This window comes from Ochotona curzoniae, unplaced genomic scaffold, assembly GCF_017591425.1.
Source record: "Ochotona curzoniae isolate NIBS_2020 unplaced genomic scaffold, NIBS_Ocur_1.0 contig_517, whole genome shotgun sequence".
Taxonomy (NCBI): Eukaryota; Metazoa; Chordata; class Mammalia; order Lagomorpha; family Ochotonidae; genus Ochotona; species Ochotona curzoniae.
In genome coordinates, this window is record NW_024466454.1 from 9,044,444 (window position 1) to 9,061,845 (window position 17,402).

The window sequence follows — 17,402 nt, forward strand, 5'->3', positions numbered from 1 at the left end:
CTTCAGGACTCTGCTCACTGAGGCCTATCCCTACCATCCAACCAAAACATCAACTTCTTCATTCTTTGTACTCTAGGTTTTTCTTGCCTTAGGATATTCTCTTCATGGAAGTTGTCTATCAATTCCTACATTTATGTTTTTGTTGTATTTATTGAATATTGCCCATATACCTGCATTAGGGACTACTTAAAAGCTTTTTTTGTTAACTGAGCTTTTCTGAACATATCAAATAGTGCTTTTTATATTATTGTGAAAATAATATATATTTTTAAATTTCAATCATTCATTTAGTAAAGAGGAAAACAGTGGAAGAAATAGCCTATCCACTTGTCCACTTCCAATGACTACAAAACCTGGGGCTGACCTGGGATCTCCCATACAGGCGGTAGGGGCCCAAGCACTCTGAAAAGCTTCTGCTGCTTTCCCAGGTACATTAACAGTGAGCTGGATCACGAGCTAAACAGACGGAGCTTGGACTATCTTCTTCATATGGAATACAAACATCTCACATCTCAAATATCAGCTTAACTCACTGTAACACAATGCCAGCCCTGGAATGAATTCAGTATGTAAAAATAGACAAACCAACTTGCTATATGAATTTGCAGAGAAACAGGGATGATGGAGGCTGCTTTTAGGTAAGAAGTACAGAAAGAATAAATGGAGATGCAAGAAGGAGAATGTAAAAAATTCGATATTAAGAGTTGCATAAATTTTCTTCTTGTAGCCTCCTTTGTCTTATAAGAAGGAGAATTTATCTCTTATAATTATCTGCTGAGAGTTGGAGGAAAAGAGAGAGTGGAAGAATGGAAATCAGAAAACAATGAGTATAAAGGCTAAAAAGACATTACAGGATAAATGGTTGCTATCTGAGCCTAGCTGAGCTCTCTGATCACTAGTTTATGACAGAAATATTTATCCCCTTGTGTTTTTATTTTCCAGTAGGACTCAGTTGAGGTGCTGATATGAAGAAAAAACGATCTCTTTCCTTAAAGGCAACTGCTGCAGCAGTGCTAAGTCCTTTTTCCAAAAGAGTGTCTAAGCATATATCCTTCTTGTAACTATAAAACATTGGCATTTAGTGGTTTATCCCTTTCTACAAAATGAAAAAAATGTATATTTTACTCATATAAAGTGAACTTCTCACATATTATTAAGATTAGTTTACTCATTCCTAACAATTTGTTTGACAAAGATTATTATGTTTATAATTCAACAGACCTCAGATATTTATATAATCTTTAGTATAACCATTAATATTGCTATACATTTTAATAGTCATAATTTGCTGAATTTTAGGTATCGAAGTATGTCTACTTTTAACTCAACAGTGAAGTTTAGACAAGTTGAAGTTTGCTTCTGATCATAAAAGCTGCTAGAATTAAGGCCTTGCAATTATTTCTTGCATTGGTGTGTAGCTTTCTTTTTTCTAAGATTTATTCATTTATTTGAAAGGCAATGTCAGAGAGAATGTGGAAGAGAGGGAAGGGAAAAGTGAGAGAGAGAGGAAGAAAAAGAGAGAGAGGAATGAGAGAGAGGGAGAGAGAGACAGAGAGAGAAAATCTTGCGCTTGTTCAATCTTTCCTCAAATGGCTGCAATAAGTAAGGCTGGATCAAGATAAAGTCAAGAGACTGTAACTCCATCTAGAGGCTCTTATGTGGGTGATGGGTGACCAAGTACAGGGACTGTCTTCTGCTACTTTCCAAGGCACATTAACGGTGGCTGAATTGGAAGCAGAGCTATTGGGACTCCAAACAGTTTTCATATGGAATAACTACATTGCAGCTGGTGGCTTAACCCAATGCACTACAGTTCTAGCCTATGGTGTGTAATTTTCTTAATGTTCTGCTGTGTTTTTGAAAATAAGGGCTCCTACTGGTCTCATGTTTTGCTTGTGTTTTCTATGACTGCTATTAAATCAGAATTACAGAGTATACCTTCACATACAAACATTCCTTCACAAACTTGCTTTTTAATTATGTGACTTAGATTTCTTGCCTCATTATTGGCTTATACCTCTTGGACAAAATGATCTCTCTTTGAGAATTGTTAAAATTAAGGAACAGTTCTTAGTGGAGAAATAAGTAAAAAATTTATATTTCATTACCATCATTTTCTCAAAAATATAACCAACTAATTTGTATTTATTAACAGTCTGGAGATTTTAGCTAAAAAAACCCCACAAAAACCCCATCTATAATAATAGGTGCATATGTGCCTATAACTATGATTTAAATTAATGTGAGACATTTAAAATGTAAAAATGTATTTACTCGAAAAGGTTGATATTTCTTTACCCTATTGTTAAATTCCAGGCCCCAAACACAGGGCTGAAACTAATTGTAAAATTGCATTTATTTATTTGTGCTGCTGGAGGTCTGGAGAAGACTGCTCCCATCTGCTGCATTACTTCCTGGATGTGTGCAGCAGGCTGAGCTGGACGGTGCTGTGAGCTAAGAACTCAATCCAGGTCTCCTACACAGGTGGAGGAAAGTTATGAGTCCCAGCATATGTATTAACAGAAAACTGAAGGCAGGACTGGAGCCAGGAATGGACCTGAGGTACTCTAACGTGTAATGCAGACTTCTCAGCTGACATGCTAAGTACTTGTTCCCAGGCTAGACAATGTCAACTATTAATGTCAGAGTCTTCAAAAATATCTGATGTAGATGGGGAGCAGGTTGGGGTCAGCAGCTCTCCTGACAAGCAGAGTTATGCCCTGTTGACATACTGCTTTTATTTTTCCTAGGCTTTGAACTTCTCCTGTTTCCTACTCTATATGATAAACCATCCTTAGAAGTTATTTAATCACTAGGATTCCCTGCCTGAAAGTTTGCTCTGGAGTCTGGAAATATGCTGACAAGAGAAGGATTTATTCCCACTGCTACCAAAAGATCTCTTTCTAATTCTGATCCAAGGACCTGGACTCTGAATTAGACTGAACTATTGTACATTGTATCTGTGGATCCTGTCCCAATCTTTGATTTTCTGGCGAGGATCTTGGACACCCTTGGAATTTCTGAACTATACGAAGGACTAGGTGATAACAGCAAGGTGAATGCTAATGGTAAGTTACTTGTAGCTTGAGGTCTGCCTGCTGCTCATGTGGATAGTCCATTCCTTTTGTATTTCCAGACAACCCTTTGTCCATTAGTGTCATTACTATGTGGGAGGGAAATATCACTGATATTAGTGAATTCATCTTGGTGGGTTTCCCTACTGCCCCTTGGTTGCAGATTCTTCTTTTCATTCTCTTCCTCATCACCTATCTACTTGTGCTTTTGGAGAATTTTGTCATCATCCTCACTGTATGGGTAACTGGGTGCCTGCACAAGCCAATGTATTATTTTCTAGGCACTATGTCCTTCCTGGAGGCCTGGTATATATCTGTCACTGTCCCCAAAATGCTGGCTGGATTCCTACTTCATCCCAATACAATCTCCTTCCTGGGATGCATGGTCCAGCTCTATTTGTTCATGTCACTTGCCTGTACTGAATGTGTGCTTTTGGCTGCCATGGCCTATGACCGGTATGTGGCCATTTGCTGGCCTCTGCGCTATCCAGTTATGATGACCACAGAGTTTTGTGTTCAGCTAACTATCATTTCCTGGGTGAGTGGCTTCACCATCTCCATGGCAAAGGTATATTTTATCTCCAGAGTAGGCTTCTGTGGCAATAATGTGCTGAACCATTTTTTCTGTGATGTCTCACCTATCCTAAAACTTGCCTGCTTGAATTTATCAATGGCAGAGACAGTGGATTTTGTGCTAGCCATTGTGATTTTAGTGTTTCCTCTCTCAGCAACTGTCCTTTCCTATGCTTTCATTGTCTCCACCATCCTGCACATACCCTCAGCCAGGGGGCAGCGGAAGGCATTCTCCACCTGTGCATCTCACCTTACCGTGGTGGTCATCTTCTATACTGCTGTGATTTTCATGTATGTCCGACCTCGGGCCATTGCTTCATTCAATTCTAACAAATTGATCTCAGCCATATATGCTGTCTTTACTCCCATGTTGAACCCTATCATCTACTGCCTAAGGAATAAAGAGGTCAAGAATGGCATCAGAAAAACCATAGCACGGGGCCAGGCCCTTTTCTCAAAAGGTTCTTGTTGTTGAAGAGACCCAGCCATTCTTTTATCACATGGCTTGAACTCAAGAAACACCTTCATTAGTAAAAAGTCTGAAATTGTAACCATACTGACTTGGTACAATGCTTTAAGATATGGAGCTTTAGGATATGGAGCCAAAGGCAAAATAAAATGCCCCTTCTCCAAGCCTTAGTTAAATATTCAATTTTATAAGGTAGTGGATGAAATAACAAGAACTCAGGATACATTTGTGAAAGAATTATAAAATTAATTCATTTTTGTGAACATAAGAAATAGCTACCTGGATTTTAGAGTTTTGTTTGTAAAGTGTTCTATTTGACTTATTTCTGTATCTCATGCGTGCGCACAGAAGTTCTTCTGTAGACCATGTCATGGCGATGATTTGAGTTTATTGTTTCCAAGGTGGTTGGGGGACTAGATCCTTTTATAATCATAGACTTTGATGATAGGTCATTTTATCTTTAAAATTCAGCAAACTTAGAGATCAACTTCCATCAGGCTCTGACTTCTGCTTAAGGCAGTAGAAACATGAATTACTTAGTGAGCGGGAGAAAATTTTGTAAAAATGCATGCATATGTACATTTGTGTATATTTAAACATATTTGTATATAAAATTTCATGCTTTAATTTGCTTCCCGTGTTGGAATTTATACATGTGAATTTTCAACATAGCCCATTCCTTTTCAAGTGAAGTCACTGGCAGTGAAAAAAGGCCAATAGCTCTTGGTTATTGGCTCCTGAATGCGAAGAGTTTTTGGGCTCTCCAGAACATCTTTTTTTTCTGGTTTATTTTTTTCTTTTAACATTGGACAGGTAGATGCAAGATTCTGAGGAGTGGTATATATTTTGTCATTAAAACAGTAGAATGGGGCCCGGTGCGGTGGCGCAAATGGTTAAGGTCCTCGTCTTGCACGCCCGGGATCCCATATGGGCGCCGGTTCTATCCCGGCAGCCCTGCTTCCCTTCCAGCTCCCTGCCTGTGGCCCGGGAAAGCAGTCGAGGACGGCCCAAAGCTTTGGGAACCTGCACCCGTGTGGGAGACCCGGAAGAGGCTCCTGGCTTTGGACTGGCATAGCACTGGCTGTTGCGCTCACTTGGGGAGTGAATCATCGGATGGAAGATCTTCCTCTCTGTCTCTCTTCTCTGTATATCCACCTTTCCAATAAAAAAAAAATAATACAAATAAATCTTTAAAAAAAAAACCAGTAGAACAGTTCTGTCTGGCTTACCAGTGATACAGGATGAATGAGTTGATAAAACACGATCTGCTGAGAATGGAAGAATGATAAGTGTGTTATTTCCTGTCATCCCTTTGGAACCCATATTTCATAATTTTAATTGGGACATTCATTTATACACTATGTATTATTTGTTCCTAGTTTATAATTACATGTCCTCCATGTTTTACAATTTGTAATAGAATGCTAGATGGACTTGTTTTATTTCTTTTTGTTTTATTTGAAATGTTTGGAAGCTTTACAAATTGTGACAACTCAATAATTTATAATAATATATTAGATTTTCCTGGCCTTCATTACTTTTAGCCTAAACACTATATCCTTAATAATGCATATACCGTTTTTCTTTAATAAATAAAGCATTAGAAGTTATGCTCCTCATACAGAACTAAATAAGAATTAGAAGTTTTTCCTTGAATTATATAATTTTAAACTTTGATCTTAGAGTTTTCTATTTTTTATCGCAAGATATATATATATAGTGTGTGTGTGTGTGTGTGTGTGTATTTCTGGTTAAAGATAATAGTCTTGGAGACACATTTGACATGTGATAAACATGCTGATTGGAAGTTATAAACCAGGCTGCTTGAGTTCAAGTCCTGTCTTTGTTTCTGGTTCTATCTTCTGACTAGTGTACTCCAGTGGCAGCAGGTCATGGTTCAAGCAATTGGATATTTGCCACTTACACAGTAGATCCAATTGAGTCTCTGGATTCAATATAGCCAAGCCCTGGTTGTTGTAAGTATTTGAGGAGTTAATCAGAAGATGGGAGCTCTCTGTCTACTTTTTTGCTTTTCAAAGAAAATGAAATAAATTTGAAACATTTGTTAAATTACTCATTGAAAATTATAATTTCTAAGACTTACAAGATTATTTTTATCATGTTCTTCACACACACACACACAAATTAAGTAGGCATGGTGAATATGTTATTAACCTGATTATACTCATTTCACAATGCAAACAAATAGCAAAATGTCACATTGTATTAAATATATATTATTTCTCAATAAAATATATTTCCTAATTTTGGTCAGTCATCCCTGGACTTATTAATTTTTCTAATTTAAATATTATCTATGCTTGCAGGTCAATATTTATTTTCTGATATAGACTTTCTGATTTTTGATGTTTTATGTGTCATCAGAGAGAATAAAGAGATGTGAGGTTCTGTTTTTCAAGGGAGTATGTTGTGATAGTTACAAAAGATGAAGTTCTAAAGATCTTCTGTGCTTGGAGCATTTACAGGTAATGATAAGATATTGTGCACTTTAAGGGTTTCAGAGGGTACAACTCATGATAAGTGTTCCCACAAATACACACATATAAAAAACTCCAAAAGTGAGAAAGAAACTTTTGGAGATTATGATTTATTTGCTTGTGATAACACATTGAGAGTATATATATTATCCATATACATATTCTACACATATCTGAACCCACTAATTGTATGCATTCACTTTATGCAGTTTTTTCATTCCCATTATATTTTAATAAAATTATGGAAGATAAATAAGTAAACAAATTAGCTAATATTTTTATAGTGCATTTAGACATTGTTTTAAAACATTTTTGTCTTTGTTTCTTCTATTTAATTGACAAGTTAGATTTCAAGTGAGTTATCTTTCTGTCTGTATAAAAGTATATTTTCCTGCTCTTTTCATTGTTATGTTTTTTTTGTTTTCACGTTAATATTTAATATATTATGTTTTAAAGTGTTTAAATATACAACAAAGCATAGAATAAATGCTGACAATTTTGTTCACTGGCACTAGGGTTTCCCCTCCCCCTCCCCAAGTTCCCTCCTCCTACTGATCTCTCCTCCAGTTTTACAATGGGTGTCTTTGTGAAGTTTCACAAAGTTCATCATGCTGCCATTGAGGTGTCAGAGAGTCCAACATCTAACCTTCAGGACATTATCAGCCATCTTGCTGCGAGCCATCTTTGTACTCTATGTACAGAGACATGCTTCTCTCTGTCTTCTACTGTGAAAATATCAATCTAAATCTTTACTTCAGAATGAATTTTCTAATACCCAACAGAGGTTAAATGATGTAACAGTTGTCCTTCCCTCCATGACAGGTGAATTTCATTTAGCATAAGATCTTCCATGATCATTTAGGTTGAATTTATAACCTTCTTAATGCTGAACTATGTTTCATTGTTTTAACATGTAATATTTTCTTTGTCCATCAATCTGCCAATAAACATTTTAGTTTATTCCGTATCTTGGCTAATGACGCTAATGCTGCAGTGAATTTGAGTGCAAACGTCTCTTTTACATAATGATTTCCTTCCTTTGGATATGTATATGGATTTAGGATTTCTGGATTAAAAGTATATGTGTTTTTGTGTTTTGAGGCATCTCCATAGATTTTCCATAGTGGCTGCAGCATCTTATCATACCATTAATAGTGTATACATCTCAGTTTTTCATATTCTCAGCAATTATTGTTTTATTATTTTAATTTTGATTTATATAAAGGAACACATTTCATGTATTTCAGAAATAGTGTTCTAAGAACATAATGAACCACTTCCCACCTTACCCTCTCTCTCACCTGTACTCACTAAACTTCATTCCTTTCTTATTTTAAAAAATATTTGCAGTGATACAATTTCAATTTGCTTTATGATCAGAAACTTACCCTCAAGTAAAGAATTTAAAAAGTAAGTAAAAAAAAAAAACTATTGTTCCTTAAGGAGCAAGAGCTATGAGCAATAATCAAATTTAAAATGTCTGTTTTGCTCATCCACATTGCTTGTTTTATACTCTACACATTGATGAACATAAATCAGGGAAAACATTTGCCTTTTTGGGACTTATTTTACTAAGCATATAACAGAATCATATTATTTTTCATGAGTATTATTCTAATATGTATCTATAAACACACACACACATCACAATTTCTTTATCTAGTTGTCCATTGATGGATGGGCATTTGGGTTGAGTCAATATCCTGACTATTGGGAGTTGAACTGCCATAAGCACACAGGTATAGATAACTGTCATTTTCTGGTTTCATTTTTTTTTTTGCATAAATTTCCTGCGGTGGAATGATGCGGTCATATAGTAGACCTATTTTTAGATTTCTGAGGAATGTTCATACTGTTTACTGTAATGGTTTTACTAACTCATTGTCCAACAGTGTATTGTTGTGTTTTTGTGTTAGGCATCCTAACAGGTGTGAGATGGTATCGCATTTTGTTTTGATGTGCATATCTGTGATGATTAGTGATGCTGGACATTTTTCAATGTACATATCATTGTAATATATTTCTACTCATACTCTTTGTCAATTCTTTGACTGAGTTGTTTCATATTCTACATAGTTGCAAGAGTTCCATTTGTATTTTGGCTCATAGCCTCTTCACAAATTTATAGCTTTTACACAATTTTCATTAGGTGTTCTGATACTAGATAGATAAAAATATACTTACTTATCAATTATTATATCGTCCAATTAACTTACCCTTTTACTATTGTATAATGTTATTATTTTTCTATTGACGTATTTCTCCTTGAACTCTGTTTCCAATATCAGTATAGTCACTACTACTCTCTTTAAGTAACATTTGGATAGATTACCTTATTTAATTCCTTCTCTCTCAGGTCATATGTGCAGCTGAATCTAAAGAGAAAATCTGGTAAGTGGCACATAGTTGAATCTTTTACAAATCTCATTGTGCCATTTTGCTTTATAATTGTAGAGTTTATTTTTGCTTAATGTAATCATTGTCAATGATTACATTAGCTATTACCATTTTGTTAATTTGGGGGGTATTTTGTAACTGTTTTGTTCTTTTTCCAGCTTCTTTTTCATTTTGTGTGTTTTTATGGTGATGTATTTCAATTCCTCCTATTCTTTTGTACCTTCTCTGGCTGCCATGATTTTTATCAGTAAACAGTTTCATAACTGTAACCACCAATTTTTAACTGATGCCAAAATTTATTTTATACAAAATTATACCCTTAAAAACACTTTGTTATGGATGCAGCAGCTTACATATTATTTATTATGTATATTATATTATGTGTATCATTTTATGTAAATATTAAGTATATATAATAATCTTGACTATATATATTTCTAATTTTGTCTTTTCAATTTACTAAAATAAACATGATTTCCATATGGCTACAGTAGGAAATTTTTCTGTATTTGTCTTATATGTACATGTATATGTGTGTATGTATGTATATACATATGTATATATCTTTACCATGGTTTTAAAAATAACATGTAGTTTAAAAAATTATTTTATTTTTGATGTTGTTTACATGGTTGAAAAGGATGTATGCCTATGTGTACCGCTGATTAGGTGGGGAGGGTCGAGGTATGGGGGAAGGTGAGTGGGACAAATGTTTCTAATTTTTGTGTCCTTTAAATTGGGGAGGGTAGGGGAAGGAGCTGCTCCCAGCAGCCTAATTACATCAGTACCTCAGACTGGGTGATGGCCACTTGATGTCAATCTAAGACCTCAGTGTGGAGAATGTTCCGAAGGTGTTGCTTGAGTGGTTTCGGTAGTTCTGAGATGCTGCTGTTTTCATTGCCCCAGGTTGAGGAAATCTTTCCAAGGTCTGTTGATTGATATGACCCACCTTGTAGTTTCCACTCATCCAGATACTTGCTGACAAACCTAGTCAGCCTTGGCAGAGGGTTGTCCAGTCTTCTCTGCCCTCCCTCCTATCAAGTAGTATTCAAAATCCTCTGCAGGCTTCAGTGTGTTGGTTGGCATGTTCCCCATGTGCGTCTGGATATGCTATTCACTGCACAGGCATCAACAACTGAGAAGGCCCAATCCTGATATTTGCATTCCAAGGTCAGATGATAAATTCTGGTGGCTGGAGTTTTTAGTCCAATGGTCCAGTTGAAGGGGTTACCTCAAGAAACCCAGATCTGACTCCTGTGTGTGTCAGCCAGTGTGGGGTCTGGTTCATCCTTCCACCATCATCAGCCTACACACTGGTGGTTGTAGTCATCTGGTTCATTCTATCCCCAATCCCATCTCTTATGCAAACCAACAGATGTTGCAGACCAGCCTAAACCTAACCATCGTACACTCAGCCCTTGTGTACACCAGCAAATAGTATTCGGTTGAATTTATAACCCCCATAACACACACCAGTTTGCCCCCTACTCCAAGACGTGGTTCCTGTGCATGCCAGTATATGCAGCAAACTGGTCCAATCCATCCTGCATCTCATCTGGCTCTCATACATCCATTCTGGCTCTTACCAGTGGTTGCTACAGCCCTGCCTTTCTAGGCCTTTCTCCTGATCTGGCTCTCATGTGGTTCAGTGTGTGCTATGATATAGCCCAGACTTCCTATACCTACTCTAGCTCTCACAAGTGCCAGCCCAATATGGAACACTCCCTACTCCAGCTTACATGCATGCTGAGGGATGCTGCAATCATGTCCTGCCCATTTTGTCGCTCTCATTCAGGCTGTTACACACCAGTGGGAACTGTACTCCAGCAGGGATGTCCCTATATCTCCCCTACCAGGCCCACTTCCAACCATAGATCTTGCCTGTGCCTTGTATCTTGCTCTAATCCAACCCCACATGACCCATCCCCTGTGTTGACATTTGCCATGGAATGCTGCAGCCTGGCCTAGTCTAGCCCACCCCGAGTCCCAACTTTCACAGGTGAGTGCTGCCGCATATCCTTGCCCAGCCTGCTATCATTCCTGGCTCTCATACAAAATGGAAGGTACAAAAGTCTAGCGCAGCATGGTCCACAACCTGTCCTGGCTCCCAAGCATGCCAGTGTGAGCTAGTGTCCTGGCCTTGCCTGGTCCACCCCTTAGCCAGCCCACACACCTACCAGCAAGTAGAGCAGTCCTGCCTGGTCTGGCCCACACCCAGCCTCAGCTCTCATGATCAACAGCAATATCTATAGCCAAGTAGAGGAATTTCCCAACTTTCTCCACCAGACCTGCTCCCATACCCAGATCTCACACATATCAACATAATCTTGGGCCCTATCCGGAATATTTTACCCCACAGTGAAGTGCTTGTGGATACTATACCCTGGCCTGTTTCCAAACACAACTCTAGGGTATGCCTGCAGGTGCTGCAGTCTGAGTCATCCTAGCCTACTCAGAACCCCAGTTCCATGGTGATGTCCAGTTTGACCCATAACTACCGCTGGCTTTTGTGCAGTTCTAAAGGGATGAGCCCACAAATTCCCCATAGAATCTGCCCCCAGACCTAGTATTCTTGCTTGCCTATTAGTATCATGACCTAGCCTAACATGGCCCTCTGCCTGGTCCAATACTTACTAGCAGTTACTGTGGCTTAGACCTGCCAAGCAGGTCCCCAATTCCAGTTTTTGTATATGCCAGTGGCTATGATTGATGCCAGCTATCCCAGCCCAGGACTTCTATGTGGGCAGGTGTCCTAGTCTGACCAAGACATGTTCTCCAGCTTCACCCCTGTAAACCACCTTTGTTTACCTGCGATTGCAGTGTCCCAGTCTATGGAAGTCCCCCAGAAGGGACTGACCATGGTGGTCAGTCTTAATGTTTATCTTTGCCATCTTGGAGAGAAAAACAGACTTTGTTAGAGTGAAATTATTGTTTTTATCAATTTCAATGCAAATATCTTTGATTTTATGCCATCTTGGCATTGCAGCCTCCTACCTCAATTCTGGACTCCTCATAAAGACATTTGGGTCTATGTATCATGTTTAATTCAGTTTTTCTGTGGCTGGGAGGAAGCCAGATCTAGGATTTCTTGGTTCCCCATTTTGTTGATGTCACTTTCCTAGTTACACAATCCTAGTGGTATTAATAATAATAGTGGTATTTATAATTGCCTTTCCCACTATCAATTCTATATTGTATTTATTCTCATATAGTCATGACTCTTCACTTGGTGGGGTGAGTCAAACTTTGATTTTTGAAGGAGATACACTACTCACTATTTTTGTGTGTAATGAATTAATGCATATTTGCTCTCCAATTCATGTACTAAAAGTCTAACACAAAAGATAATAATAGAAGGTGGATGTGTTTTGGTAGTTGATTACACTGTAAAGTCAAAATTGTCACAATTAGGATCTGTGCTTCAATTAAACAGACCCTAGAGAAAGCACCATCCATTCCACCATTTGAAGTCACATCAGGGAGATTTTTCTGTGAACCCCAAAGCAAACCCTAATCAGACACTCAGTTTTAATTTTGGAATTCTTAGCTGCCATAACTATTAGAAAAGAATGTTGTTTATATGCTACTCAGTTTATATTATTGGTTAGCAGTTACAAAGGACTAAAATGGAAAATTGGTTCTGATAAGCTAGGTTATTATTTTAACAGACATAGATTTGAATAATGTAACTGGTAGAAGCTAGGAGAGTTTTGAGGTGCATATTGGAAAAATTAATTGCACTGAGTAGATCTTAAAAGATGATTCTTATCGAAATTCAGAAGGAGGATTCAGAAGGAGAGAGAGGATTCAGGATTCAGAAGGAGAGATAGAGAGCTATAGGAATGGACTCACTCCTTAGATTATATCTTAGTTGTAAACATATGTTGGTAGAGTTTTAGATGTTAAAGATCCTTATGAAGAGATCTGTTATGGAAATGAGGAATGTTTATTGGGAAATGGAAGGAATGGCATTTTGTTGTAAACTGGCAACAGATTTGGATAAATTGTATTTGTGTTCTAGTATTTTGTGGAAGATAGAACTTACGATTAATCAAATAGAATACTTAGCACTCCAAAATGAAATACATACATTTAAATAATCAATGTATACATCATTCAAAAATTTAAAAAATGTTATAAGAAATCTATAAACTAAGTAAATGAGTGATTTCTGGTGTCCTTCTGAGGCTAATAGCATACATTTTTTTTGTTTCTTTAGAGAGATTAGAAATTAAAAGATATTCAAGATTCCAATCCACAACTATAAATAAGCGTAGTGTCCCAAGGCATCTCATTGTGTGGCTAGGTAATCAAGTGAGCTGCTTCCACAGGGAACCCTAGAGATTATCTTGTTTGCATCACCTTCCAGACCTCGATTCTTTATGAATTCCTCATAGAAAAAGATTCAGTTCAATAACAGAGCTTGAAAATGACAGTCTGCCTCTAAGTCAACAACACATCAAAATAATAAGATGAAGTGTTATACAAAGTTCAGCTATTTGTCACCTATCAGAAGATTTGATTTGGGAGTCCTGGAGGCCTAATACCTAACTTCATAAATGCAGCATAGATCTCTGGATCTCATTCTACCTTAGTGGGAGGTTCCCTCACCCAGAGTCTCCCATCTCAGAGCAGATTTGTCTCAGATTTCCAAGTGAGGAGGAAGCTGCAGAAGTAACCAATGTCCTTCTGAACTAGAAATGATGAGTCTATGCAAGTAGCAGGTCAGCTCCATATTTTATAGCTCATAATCTGTTTGGGAGATGGGATTTGTTTTTCCTTCTTTTCTAGAATTCTCGTTCTTACAAATCTTCCTACAGAGCTCTTAAAAGAGGTGAGGACAGTTTAGATTCTGAAACCAGGAGAATGAGAGTTGCTCAGACTACTCCACTTCAGCTACCAAGATTTTTGTTTCCTCCAGTCATTCAGTCCTTTCACCTCTGGCCTTTTCTTCCTCTTTCACTTTTTTCAGTCTGTCTCCTCATGCTGAAACACACTGGATTCACAGGATATTGTCTCAGATGCCAGACAGCACCTGTTGTCTCAAAAGTGCCAAGGAGTCAGGCCATGGTGAGTACTAATGTTGGAGCAGCACTGTGGTCCTCAGAGGCATTGATAACACTTTCTTTCTGCAATGAGAATACCAGGACTTTCAGGTGAATTTGTTCCTGTATCTGCTGGAAGAGGAGTACATGCCAATGATGCCCTCTTGTTGGCATGAATAGTACAGTTGATGTTTATTTCCTGTGTTTCTGTTTGTTAAGGATTTCTGCTTTCTGAGGGGACAGGTGTTAGCTCTGCCTCCCAAATCTGATGTTGTGACTACACGATGAATTGTGACTACCAATATGAGTGCATATGTGTGATGGTACATGTGTGTGAAGTGCTGTCACTTCATTCCTAGATGACTTGTCATCTGTTCATTAATTCAGTCAGTGAGAGAACACTTATTGAAAATTTAGTGCATTCCAGGAATTATATGTATATGGAGTAAAATGAGATCGTTACTTCCTGGCCCTGCACCCCAAAAACTTAAAACAAAAAAGAGAGAGCTCTTACATCTCATCTGTCTGTGGTTATGTATGCTGGGAGGCAGCAGCTCATGGCTCAGGTGGTCGGACTTCTGTCACCACCGTGGGAGGCCTGGATTGAGTTGCTGGCCTCTGGCTATTAAAGGCAGTAATTTGTTAGGAAATTAGTCTCTATCTTTCAGTTAAATCAGTAATAAAATAAGTAATCAAAAAGAGGCTTGTAAACAAATATTCAAACATAATCATTATGTACTTTTAGAAATAATGTTATTTACATATACCTAAGTTTACCATATTGTACACATAAAAATATAATTTCATTATTCATTTAACAGAGGCTGAAAAATTAGTGTTTTATGTATCTTATGTTCTCTCTGATACAAGGCAGTCTTTATGCAAAATATGAAATAAGTAGATATACATTTGTTCTCATAGATGCACTATATAATGGAGACTAGCATACCAAGAAATGAAGATGCATTGCAGTAGGTGTCTCTACTCCTGCATAAAAGGAGCATTACCAATGAAACAGTTAGGTGTACATTGGCGGCAATACACAAGTGTTCTACCTTTGTCCATATCTATAATGCCATGAAGCACTTAGAAAGAAAGTCAAATTTTAACTTTTATTAAAATACTACAGTGGCAGGAGAGGAAAATGGCAACTTGTCCTACAGTGTCCTTAAGAACATTTAACTTGTAGCAGTATTCTTAAGTTTTCATAAAGAACCTTAATAAGAAATAGAGTTTACGTTATATAGTATGCTCACACACACACACACACACACACACACAACTCATGGATACTAAAACATTTTCTTAAATTAAATTGTGCTTATACTATTGCAAAATACTATTTTAGTTTTTCTTCAATTTTAGTAAACACTGGAATAACCCATAAATTCTATTTCTTTTCTCGAAGATAGCAAACATAGCTTCAAAAGCACTGACAACATAGACAGCTTTAGTTGTTGATGTTGTGAACATTACCATGAATCCTCTTGTGTCATCACTTTACTCTGAAGCTGAAGGGAAGAGCTTGCTCATTTGACTTCACCAGTCTCTCAACGTCTTTCCAAACTCTCTGGGCTGTCAAGGACAATGGGACAAGTTCAAATCCAATATGTATGAAAAAGCTCACTGTCACTCTATGGTTTTAACATCAAGTCAATATTGGCCAGTTCGTGTGCTGCTGGTCCAGTCACAGTAGTTCTGTTGTTATTTCTCCACTACTTCCAGTTGGATTATGGTCCAATTGAGAAGACAAATGTTTGTATGTTTGTAGTCACTGGCTTTTCTTTATCTTAAGACAGGAATGCTGAGTTTTTGCTCTTATACTTCATTTAAAAAAATCTATCTATCTATCTATCTATCTATCTATCTATCTATCTATCTATCTATCCATACTATCTTCTATTTATTTGAATGTCAGTGTTACATTGATAAAGGAAGAGACAGACAGATTTTCCCTCCACTGACTCACTCTCCAAATGGCTTCAACAGCTGGTGCTAGTTCAGGCTAGAGCCAGAAACCAGGAGCTTCTTCTAGGTATCCTATATGTTTTTCAGGAGCCCAAGAACTTGGGTCATCTGCTGCTGCTTTTCCCAGGCTATGAGCCAGGAGCCAGGTTGGAAGTGGAGCAGCCAGAACTTACATTGAGGCCTATGGTGGATACCAGCGTCACAGGTGGTGGCTTTAGCAGGTATGCCACAATGTCCGCCCCTATACTTCATTTTGATGGACAATTCTAGGACAACTATTTTAATCCTTCTTAGGGAGGGTATATTATATCTGTGTACCCAAGTCAAGTGTGCATTCCCTTACTCTTTCTCATACACTTATGCATTAGGTTGGATCTAGACATCCCATTATTTCTTATGTAGGCACAGCAAAGTATAAACTTTGAACAGAAGTTTGTGACTATCTTTAGAGCATTGGACCAGTGCCTAATTGATTATCAATGCATTCATCAGCTAGTTGGACTATGCATAAAACTACAGCACAAAGGAGATCAAACACTGCTATGCCAGATGAAACTTGCAACTATGCAGACAGCTATTGTGGCTTCACTTGCCCTCAGTTAAGGGCCCGGACATTGTGGTGCTGCTTAAGTCCAGCCACTTTTTAACCTTTTTATGTCAGCACCATGACATAAGGTCTCTTTTTGCTTTACTATATCATCCAGGCTATTTTTCTAATGAAGAATTTAGGAAAGAGCCAGAACTAAGAATTATAACATGATTGAAAACAGCATTTTAAAATTCTCTTTTTGGGCCCAGGGCTATGGTTTAATAGATTTAGCCTCTGCCTGCAGTGTGTACACCCCATATGGACACTAGTACAAATCCCAGTTGCTCTGCTTCTGATCCAGGTCCCTGCTAATGAACCCAGGAAAACTGTGAAAGATGGCCCAAGTCCTTAGGCTTCTGCGTTAATGTGAGAGATCCGGAAGAAACTCCAGGATCCTGGCTTCAGACTAGCCCACTTCTGGCCATTATGGCCATTTGGAGTAAACCAACAGACTGAAGATCTTTGTGTCTGTCCTCTGTCTGCAAGTCTGCCTTTCAAATAAAAATAAATAAAAAATAATCTTCATTGCTTATGGAGGATGATAGAGAATCCCTGGGAGAAAAATGGATGAGCTAAAAATTGACCTGTGCTGCTTAGCAAAATTAAAGCTGAAATATGCTGATTGATGAGTGAACCATGAAACTAAAACGCAACCTGAGATTTCCTTGAAATGGAGAATCCATGTAACTTATCTGTATTCCTTTTGTTTGATTCAGACAAAAGCATATTATTTCTATGAAGATATTTCTTAACATTTTCCACATGATGGTTCAACAATGGCTCTGTGGA

General features: G+C 37.7%; 1 protein-coding gene across 1 annotated transcript; it reads left to right on the forward strand.

Moving 5' to 3' along the window:
- The first annotated feature begins 3,165 nt into the window (after positions 1–3,165).
- LOC121162191 (olfactory receptor 6) lies at positions 3,166–4,122 on the forward strand. Its single transcript, XM_040989031.1, has one exon. It carries the CDS (start codon positions 3,166–3,168, stop codon positions 4,120–4,122), a length of 957 nt encoding a protein of 318 aa, XP_040844965.1.
- The last annotated feature ends 13,280 nt before the right edge of the window (positions 4,123–17,402 follow it).